At 34.5% G+C, this 11,027-nt stretch overlaps 1 protein-coding gene across 1 annotated transcript; it reads right to left on the bottom strand.

Moving 5' to 3' along the window:
• Window positions 1–6,340: 6,340 nt before the first annotated feature.
• RRF (ribosome recycling factor, chloroplast precursor) lies at window positions 6,341–11,027 on the bottom strand. Its single transcript, XM_086660884.1, has 11 exons — window positions 10,773–11,027; window positions 10,336–10,489; window positions 10,107–10,176; window positions 9,906–10,001; window positions 8,763–8,860; window positions 8,442–8,556; window positions 8,281–8,322; window positions 7,504–7,560; window positions 7,323–7,373; window positions 7,087–7,143; window positions 6,341–6,578 (listed from the first exon to the last, which is right to left on the bottom strand). The coding sequence occupies exons 1-11, from the start codon at window positions 10,861–10,863 to the stop codon at window positions 6,561–6,563; spliced, it is 849 nt and encodes a 282-aa protein (XP_086517010.1). The 5' UTR covers window positions 10,864–11,027; the 3' UTR covers window positions 6,341–6,560.

Below are 11,027 nucleotides of genomic sequence, written 5' to 3'. Positions count from 1 at the left end.
ACGCTTTATGGTCCGTATATAGGACAAACTCTACCCCGAGGAGAAAACGTTGCCAATGACGTAGTGCTCGGTATAGGGCATAAAATTCGGATTCATAGACCGTCCACTTTCGTCTTGCGTCCCCTAATTTTTCACTCATAAATTCAATAGGTCTTTTATGTTGAGATAGTACTGCTCCAATACCTAAACCTGAAGCGTCACATTCCACTTCAAAAAGTTTGGAGAAATCTGGGAATGCCAAGACTGGAGCTGAACATAATCTTTGTTTAATTGTAGAGAAACTCTCATCCTGTTCAGGTCCCCATAAAAATTTACCCTTCTTTAAGCAATCAGTAAGTGGTGCCATAACCGTACTGAAATCCCGAATAAAATGTCTGTAAAAAGAGGCCAAACCATTGAAGCTACGAACTTTTGACGGTGAGGATGGAACATGCCACTCAGAAATAGCTCGGACTTTAGCGGGATCAACTTTCATACCGCTCTTACTGATAATGAAACCTAAAAAATAAACTTCATCCAAGAAGAAAAAACTTTTGGGAATATTCATGAAAAGTGAGTTTTGTCTCATAACCTCAAAAACTGCTCGAATATGGTCCAAGTGATCGTTTCTTGATTTGCTAAAGATGAGGATATCATCGAAGTAAACGACCACAAATTTGTTCAAAAAAGGTTTAAGAATTTGATTCATGAAACGCATAAAAGTACTAGGAGCGTTAGAGAGGCCAAAAGGCATTACTAACCATTCATAAAGTCCTTCCTTTGTTTTGAAAGCGGTCTTCCATTCATCTCCTTCTCTAATCCTTATTTGGTGATAACCTGATTTTAGATCGATTTTGGAAAAAATTGTAGCCCCAGTGAGGTGATCAAGCATGTCTTCTAAACGAGGGATTGGGAAACCATACTTGATGGTAATTTTGTTGATAGCTCTACTGTCAACACACATACGCCATGTACCGTCTTTCTTTGGAACCAAAAGTGTCGGGACTGCACATGGACTAAGGCTTTCCCGAATAAAGCCTTTAGATAATAAATCTTCTACCTGTTCCTGGAGTAATTAATGAAATAAAGTAATGGAATCGTAAAAGTAAAAGTAATGGAACCAGCTGATGTAGATTGTTGCGGAAGCGTAAAAGTAATGGAATCCACCATTGTTATCAAACTAAACTAATGAAATAAAGCTGATGAAATAAAGATAAAAGCGATAAAACGATAAACTTGATTAATAATAAACGATAAACTTGATTAACAATAAACTTGATTCATAATATTCTCTGATCTGAATAACAAGGACAGACCTGACTTCCTTTTATAGGAACTTAGAAACTTCTAGATAGACTCAAATTAGGATTCCTAAATATCAAAGATACTCAAATATAGAAACTTCTAAACCTAGACTTAGTAGGAAATACTAAAACATGGAAACTCCTAAACTCTAACCCTAATGGACTCGGCCATGAGGCCCTCTAACTAGTTCGGTCGTGAGGCCCAGCTTGATGGTCTCCATCATACTCCCCGACCGAGAACGAACTTGCCCTCAAGTGAGACTCAACAATGCAATCCTTAATTCCCACTTCGAGCGAACGGTGCATTGGGGTCGAAGGACACCCACTTGGACGAAATCATTAGCTTCAATCTCATAGTCCAAAGAATCTTGCAAAAATAAATGTAGGAAAGAAACTTCCAACAAATTGCAACATCTCCCGTCATCTTTTAATTTGATGAAGAAGACCACAAACACCACATAATATTTTATGGAAAAATCAACCTTGAATTTCTTCACTTGAACGATCTTCCCACGTTCATCTTTTGCTCATAAACCAAACTCGAATATGGCTTAATCAAATCTAAACTAGAATGAACTGACCTTTTCAAGCTAAAAGAGGATAATTCACTTTGTTCTTCTTGTTCCTCCGTCATTGAGAAAATTTTATTTTTTTTGTCAAGAACTTCTTCAATACCATCGAACACGGTGACCGAAGTAACATTCGAGAACTGTCTACTGGATTCAATCTTTGTCTCCACATATGAAAAATATTCATCTAAAGGAAGAAAAACATACCTAAAGATGCTTTTCAATGTAATCCAATCGTCGACGAATTTTTTTCCTTGATCAATGAGTCTCCATTGCATCTCGTTAAATTTTTCATAGACTCTTTTAGACAAGTGTTGTTCGATGACAAAAACCTTATCTTCGTCATGGACTTCTTGGTTTATAAACCAATCTTCCATCTGTCGAATCCAAAAATCTATATGATATTGATAATCAAACATAGGAATTTTGGAATCAACATTAATTTTGTTTTGATCTTTTCGATCAACATAGAATTGTTGTGCATCTCTTAAAGGATCCCAACCTAAACGCGGAAGATTATTCCAACATTCAAGATGAGAAGTATTTAAAAAAAAATTATTTGTTCCCAGATTCTTAAAGCTCTGAATACCAGCTGATGTAGATTGTTGCGGAAGCGAAATAAGTTTAGAATCCATTACTAGAATTAAGAAGAGAGAGAAGAAATAACTAAAGATAAACTAAAATAACTGTAAAGGGAAGAAGATGCAATCAAGGGATTTGTTTATAACTCAATTCAATGTCTTACAAGATAAACTGAACTTCTCTTATATAGAGATTATGCTTTCCTAATTAGACTCAAAGTGGGAAACAAGATAACTACTAATATTACTTTCCTTGATTGCTAATATTCCTAAACATAGAAACCCTAAATAATAAAATAGGAAACTTATAATAATATAACTTCTAGGCCGGTGGGCCTATAGTTGGGCTAGCCGTGAAGCCCATAGGAGGATGGCCGCCATCAGTTATGTTTTGTCGGATCTTTAGGATCCTTTTGTCAGATCTTTAGGGTCTCTTTTCTCGGATCTTTAGGATCCCAATAGTGTCTGTGTCTAGTCCAATTTCTCCCCCTTTAGGAGGCATTTGCATTTACAGGTATGTAAATAGCATGACGTATCCGACAGAGAGAAATAACAATTATCATCCTTGTATCATTGTGATTTTATCACTATTAATGAATATGTTTCCCTTGGATTCAAAAAAAAAAACTCCAAAATCACACAACATGCCACCAAAACAATAAAAAATCACATTTTAAAAAAAAATTATGTTGCAAAAAAGAAATAAATTGTTACTAAACCAATAATAATTGTGCTATGCCAATATCTTTAGTATATTTGAATGAAGGGTTAATCTTTATTCTTATGTCAATATGTGAGGCACATTACGATATTTCCGTAACAAATCTTATTTCTTTTAACAAAAACAAACATCCATTCTTATTAAAGTTACTATTACCATTTCAACAAAAAAAAAAGAAGTTGCTATTACCAAGAATTGTAGTGATATGAGGTGTTGATATATTAATATTTATACAAGAACATAATTCATTTTCTATTTTTACCCAAGAAAAATATATCACCTCACATAGAAAAAAACATAGTAGGAATATTAAATGTTCAAATGCTAATAAATAAACGAGGAATACAAATATCATGGCAAATTCATAGCTTTAACTTTCATCAAAAAAAAAATTCATAGCTTTATATCTTTAAAAATACAGTAGATCCATACATACTAAATATCATATATTCGGATTAAAAATTTGTCAACGTGGCAAGCACTTTGCCATGTCATATGAACAAAGGAGGTGGAATACATAACTCATTAGATTATACTTTTGTTTTTTTTATTTAATTTTTAATCAATTGAAAAGAAAATTTTGGATGTAAACTATAAAAGATGTTTAGTATGTATAAGGTTCAAGTGTACAAGGCCGACAAATATTTTATTATTTACTAGTACAACCGTGTTTGACTATCTTTTATACCTCCTATATTTTTAGGACAAAAATGTTTTTGGCCTTTAATTTAAAAATGGGTGTTGGCTTTTATTCAAATTAAATATGTACAAAATTAATTTAGTAGTTAAAACAATTTAAGATAAACTAGAACAACAATTTTGTGAATATGACAATTGACAATCAACTACTATTATTTAAATATATCTCACATATCATAATTATTAAAGAATGGTACTTTGAAACTTAACATTAAAGCAAAGAAAAGCATTTAAAATACCCATTATTAAGTGCAAATTCTATCTCAATCTAACCCTCATGATTCAAAATCTACCCTAGTGAGTTCCTTTAATATTTTGCAAAAGAAAGAAAGGGTGTAAATTGACATTGTGATGGTTTTAAGGAAGAAATATATTAACCATAGCGGCAATTCATACATATAGCAGAGCATTGCGAATATCCAGTTACATATTTTGGTATTCAATTGTTAGTACACTTAGACAAATATCAAATATGTATAAAAGAAACGGTAACTTTCGTATAACTTTTCCACGAGAGTCTATAGACGCTCTGGAAATCTGCCAAGCGAGTCTCTCTATTAATTAGCACTCTATGTGGGCTTCAAACTGAATAGTCTGAGGCACCCAATAGAGCAGCGGAGGACACACAGACTAATTTGAGCCCGTTTTGTTCAAACCAAACATACTAGAACGAGTTCGAGCGCTCTTAGACTACCCTATCGGTGGGAAGCTAAGAGTGAGGGCAACCATATGACAGTTTTTTGGAGAGCCTGTAGACCCTTCCATACTTTTCTTTTTACAAGTTGTGGGGTCAATTAGTTTTGTAAGTCTCAACTCACCCTATAAAGAGGTCTAACAAACCACAATAGAAATTTTGACTTTTGGAAGAGTGAGTGAGGCGGCAAAAAGGGTCTATAAAGCATTTTAGTGCTTGCTATCATTCTTGTAGATAAAATAGTCTTTACCCAATTTTGAGTTCCTATAATAACTATAGTTACCTTAAATGTTAAATTAAATTTCTTCATATTTAAGCAGTAAAGAGTAAGGGAGAGATTGGTTCAGTTCACTTCATTTAGAAGAAGGGATTCTTAATTTTCTTTTAATTTTCGAATTGCACTATGTTAATTTGTAGGTTTCTATTTTTCGGCCATTCCTATAACTACAAACTATCTTTAAAAGAAATATTATTGGGGCTGATAGGACGAGAGATATTAAACCCTAAAACACTTGATATAACTTTTTTTTCTCGTTTGTATGGTGGGTTTTGTTCTTGTTTTTTTGTTAGGAATGGTTTAAGTTAATCTAGTCCTAGTAGTTTAGAATGCTTCAAAAATGTACAAAATGTGCAAATAGAAATTAGCAGCTTGGTATAGTGTCAAATTGTGAAAGCAACTGATACATTTGGATTTCGGATTTATTCATAGAACTTGTATTCTATTTCAATACTGATCTTGACCATGACATCAAAAAATTTGACCACATCAGAGTACATAATTTTTAAATTTTGACCACTACAGGTTAACAGATTTTTTTTATTCGTACTTTGAGATGTAGAATCTTCTCTGTGGGACCGAAACTCAACAAATTTCTAAGTGAATAGGGAGACAAACCAAAATAATAACTATATATTTGAGACATTTCAAATGTCTTCGAGGCAGGAAAATAATGTCATTACAATATGAGGGGTCCATAATGATAACTGATGTATGGTTCACCCATATTCCGCCATTTCCATATTACATTTTCTCCGATCATCTTCTAAAATGATTCAAGTAGCAATCTTGGTTTAGGGTGAACGCCCTAACACGACCCTATTTTTGGTCCCACTCGGCTTACACAGGCTAATCAATAGCTATATGAGAACCAGCCACTGTCGAATGAGTCCTGGGGGCCAGAGGGCTAGCCCCACCAACCAACTACGACTCGGGCCATTTGGGTGCGCAAACCATGGATGGCCACCATTTCAATTAGAATTTGTTTTCATCGAAAATGTTATGCGTACAAAAACTTTTGATTAAATCTATGACTTGCTGATTTACCTTCAATAGAAGACGAAAGGATTGAAAATTTGACTACGATTCAGACATTCTTTCGGTGAAAGTAAATTAGCAAGTCACAAAATAAGTCAAAACTATTGTACATTTAGCATTTCCTAATTTTTAAGTGATTTTTGCAACTCTTATTTAGCACATGCTATTTTCATTTTCTTGTTTTTCTAGGATAAAAACCTAATGCCATAGAACATATCCCATAATTAGTGCTAATTAGTGATCATTTCTAGGTTGTTTTTTAGACTATTATAGATGGAAGAAAGAGAAAGGATAGAGTTAGATGAATAAAACTTCAATAATTGAAATATAGTGGCATTATCATCATTTATTCAAAACTTCAATTTTAAGATTATATAGTACACATTTTAAACTCAAGTTGGCCTCATCGGTTCGTTAGCTAATATTTTAGACAGAATATATAATACGAATTTGTACCTAAACAAGAAACAGTAAAGGCTGAAGGATAAAGGAGATATTCATAGTCATGATTCGATAATTTTAACAAAAAACTTGGGAACGCTAATTCCTTTCCGAATGTTGTTTCAGTCTTCTAAGTTTAAAGAGATATATCCAACATTAAGCAGAAAATTATGAAACAAGAACAATTAAAGACGATTTCCAAGAAACGGTCAAGAAGAAGCTTACCGATTTACAATTGCTTCCTGAAAGAACTCATTTTAGACTTTCAGTAAATCCTGAAAAACAAATCACAAATATCAAATTTTGAGTACTAAGTAACCACTACAACGTCGATTGTTACTGTATAAATAATTCCCTAGTTAAAGTCGTGATGCTTTTGGTTTTCTGTCATCTGGCGACCGACATGGTAAGGATGTTGAGTCTTATGTGGGTTGGGCTAGTTAGCCAGGCTCAAGTACTGAGCCAGGCGGCCAACCGAGTGGGTCAAGAGTCGTTTGGCTATATTATAATGTACTTCAAATACAGCTAGTATCATTCCATTGTTTCTTATAATCTATCTATGCATCAAGAAGACTACTATATCATCAGCGACAACTAGTAATTTCTGCGGAATTGTATATACCCTACTTTTACGTTTTCGAAAGTCCCACCCGAAGAACTGCTTTTAACTTTTCGGCCACTCGCCGAGGAATTTTACTAGGCTAGACCCTCGACGAATGATATAGTCTCAACCATTAGGATGGTGTTAACTTACACTTCTCCGTTATTAACAATTTAACATACCTTCTCCTTCTGTTTTAAGAGTGCATCAATCTTCTTCATATAGTCATCAGTTACTTTCTGCAAAGTGACCAAAATGATGATTATTAGACTATTGAAAACCAAACGTATGAGTTCCCCAGAGACAAGGTTTCCAAATACCGTTTTCGGTTAATTCACATGAGAAACAATGTAGAATAAGAAACTGAAAGAAAAACGGAAGTTATACAAAAATGACTGTTAGGGTTGACCCTCTCTACCTGCAAGTCACCTGACAAGTCTTTTACATTATCTTCAGAGAGTTTTTTGTCCTGCATATAAGGAAGCAAGAAATCATATTATGAAACGGCTAGGAAACTTGGTATGAAGTATAAACTACAATGAGAAACAAGAAAAGAATTTCGGAAATTTTCCGGTCTGAGGAAACACTAATGTACAAACCTTCTCAAGTTTCTCATAGGCTTTAATGGCATCTCTTCGTATATTTCTTATAGCTACCTGCAAAAGTTAATAAGATTTGTGAAGGTACATTAGAGAATGCAAGAAGTTCCAACAAAAAGTATAGTTATGGAAAATAGTTCGATCCCCATGTAATATGTAGGAAAATAAACAAGGGTACAATATATAGTTAACCACTTGGATTCGCAACAAATCATACTATATAGCCGGGGAGTCAGGCCTTCAACAAATAACATGTAGATCGTGTGGATTCACATATTATCTTCTGTCTTCTCTTTTTCGGTATGTATACGAAAGAGAGTAGTGTCAACCATTCAAGGGACTTTTTCTTAACTGTAAAACCCCAAGTCAGAATTGACTTGATTTTTCGACCTAAGAAACGACAGTTATCTGGAAATCTATTTCAACTGCTAGAAAATAGTTTCCCGTTTAGCAAGCTCAGAAACTTGCTGTTCTCTCCCACACGATTTACTCAGGCACAACCAGAAAAGGTGAGAACCAAAGATTTTCAAATCTTTTCCTGTCAGATTTAAGGCTGATCTAGAAGATGTCTGGGTTAAGGTTGGGTCCACCAAATTGTGGATCTTAGCCTTACCAATGGTCCTCCACGTGTGTAATTTAGGTACTAATAGAACAACTTGTTCTTTTTTCTTTGTCTCGAGCGACGGTGCATTTGCACATGCTCAGAATTTCAAACTGAAGTTAAATCACAAGAAAGATGCATTATGACAATGTGGCGATAATTAGAGCCATATGTACCTTCCCTTCTTCTGCTTGTTTCGAGACAACCTTGGATAACTCCTGTACTTGATATATAAGTAAACATAAAAGTTAGTAATCAATTTATAGCAGTGTCTCTCTTACTTGATATGTCATTGCAAGTTGTAGAATGATACAGAAATGTTTCGAATGAAATGTACCTTCCTCCTGTCAGATGTCAATTGTGGGATGGTGAGCCGGATGACTTCTCCATCATTATTAGGAGTTAAACCAAGATCCGCATTACTGACTATGGCCTTCTCAATTGCTTTTAAGCTGAAAAGAATAGATGATTAGCAGTTAAGTATAGTGAGTTTGTTTGGATGCTTTCTGTGATACACAATCTTCTGGAAGAAACCAATGAAACTATAGAGCCCTGACCTCTTCTCTTCTATGTGATATTGGTGATGTAACACACATGTAAGATTCTATGGATTCCTTAAAGAAAGATTATAAAGCATATCCTGTTCCCAGAGGCATACCTAGATTTGTCATATGGTGAAACTAGGAGAGAGCTAGCATCCGGAGTACTGATCTGTGCAATGGTTTTCAGACTAACAGGGCTTCCATAGTATTCCACCTAGGAATTTAATGTATTTTTAGTTAGTTTAAGCATATTCTAGTAAATGAATAGCGTACACAAAACAAATTAGCAAAGATTAAAGCTCCACTTAGTATTACTCGAACTATCCGCCAAAACTCATAGCCAAATTATACTTTTGCGCGTCTGTGCAAGTAACATTATATGAACCAATCAGCAGTTACCTGCATGAATATGATAAGAGGGTGCGGATATTTCTACGTTTTTTTTACTTCTAAACATGGGTACGAATATTCACAGTTTCACATCGTTTTTGGTACATTTAGATTTTCTATAAGTTGATCTGTATTTCTTCAGCTAAAGTCAACACCAAGCACAAAGTTAAATTCGGAAACACTTTTTCAAGGAATATCAATTGAAGCCTAAATCATGGTCATCATCTGAGCCATAACATGATAAAGGGTTTGGAAGAAAAAGGTTTTTATTCACATGACGAATCTGCATGCAGATCATACTCAAAAATAGAAATATCTCTAAGAAAATAAGTATTTAAGGAACTTTGCGATGTTATTAACCCAAAAAATACTAAGCTAAACCTCAAGATTGATAAATCAGTATCTGGTCACCCTCGAATAACCTAATTTTCAAGCAAAATAGTATATCAAGGAAGCAAGGAACTGCATACAATCATCTTATACTGGTCAAACACTCTAAGTAATGCGATAGTAATCTATAGACCTATAGGTGGTGTACTGCTATGCACTTATTGCACACTTTCACTTCAACTAATGTGACACGTGGTGTTGTGCCGTCTCAATTATTCCTATCTTTTTTTTTTTTTGAATAATTTGATTTAATTTAACCGACAACTCCGAAAACCTGGGGGAAATCCAGACTCTTGAATCATCTTGATCTGAGAGAGTAATGGCTGGGCTTGATAATGTGACACATAGCGTATTCATAGTGTGTGAGTGAGTGCATATCTCTATAAGCGGGCACCTCAGCTAGTCAAACCATTACTACATCGTGTCATTTAACTATTTATGTGAAAGCTAATTGAAGTATTGAACTTCTTTTTTCATACCTCAATTCGATCCAGCATGGTTGGACTTGCTCTTCCTGTCCTAAAAGCATTGAAATTTTCTCGAACTGATTCAAGAGTCTTCTCCATCCTTTTTTTCTGAAAATTATTGACTCTGATAAGTTTACCAGAATTCAACTTATACAGCAATCATCCAGTTAAAGGAATATAGGGCACATAAAATCACAACCATAATAAACTTACAACATCTGTCTCGATAGCAGACTTCTCGGCTTCTATCTCTTCAATTGTTGCACACCTCAAATCTCCTGTTCTGAATAGGCCAAGAAATACAATTTGCACCATAAAAACACATGCATCTAACGAGTTTTACAAATCAAAATTTCAATGTAGAAGTCTCTGCACCATTAAAAGATTCGAACTTCCATTCGAATTTCCACCATAAGAACATAATTAACTTAACAAAACTTGCCTCTTCTTTAGCAATTGGGCTTTGACTATAGGCTTGGCAGAAAATTTGATAGCACCATCTTGAAATCTTACGTAATTCGAAGATGCACCCCATAAAGATACAATCCTCGTGGTTGCAAGACGTTCCTCGGAAACCGCTCTTCTGCTGTAAGAACCTGAACATTTCCTCCATTAACCAGTTTGCATTTAGACCAAATAGTGTTTAATATCAAATTGGATAGTTAATTGGGAACACTGAGGGTTTTGTTTCTTGATAAATCAAAGAGTTAACATCAAATTTTAGTGAGTTTCAAATGATTTATAAGAAATTAGGAACTAATTGAAGCAAATAGAACATATATGAATCAAATGTAAAACATTCAAAATGAAAACAATTACCCTAATTTTAAAGAAGAGAAACCCTAATTTCTAGTTAGAGAGTGAAGTATTAGTACTGACCTCGAAATGAAAGAACGGATTTTGGAGTGTTTGAAGAAATAGGTTGACAGATTGACCGTACAGATGAAACCGATGAAAATGGGACCGCCATTGAAGAGAAAATCAGTCTCTCTCTCTCTCTAAGTGAATGAGTGTGTGACGAAATTAGGGCAAAAAAATGGACCAACAGTATGAAGGCGCGCTTGAAGAAGAAGAAGAAGAAAGGAAGGAGATATGGATAAGGTGACGGGTATTTTAAATGAAAATGCTATATGT

This window comes from Eschscholzia californica, unplaced genomic scaffold (assembly GCF_041429995.1).
Source record: "Eschscholzia californica isolate CP2 unplaced genomic scaffold, dmEscCali1.0.p SCAF_2, whole genome shotgun sequence".
NCBI lineage: Eukaryota > Viridiplantae > Streptophyta > Magnoliopsida > Ranunculales > Papaveraceae > Eschscholzia > Eschscholzia californica.
This window is presented reverse-complemented; position numbering and strand designations above follow the sequence as displayed.

Excerpts from the sequence above, each read along its gene's own strand:
- RRF (XM_086660884.1), bottom strand. The coding sequence starts at position 10,863 with ATGGCGGTCCCATTTTCATCGGTTTCATCTGTACGGTCAATCTGTCAA. Across the intron at positions 10,002-10,106 it reads CTGCTATCGAGACAGATGTT|AAAAAAAGGATGGAGAAGAC; the intron begins GTAAGTTTATTA and ends AATAATTTTCAG. Across the intron at positions 8,323-8,441 it reads TGACATCTGACAGGAGGAAG|GAGTTATCCAAGGTTGTCTC; the intron begins GTACATTTCATT and ends TATCAAGTACAG.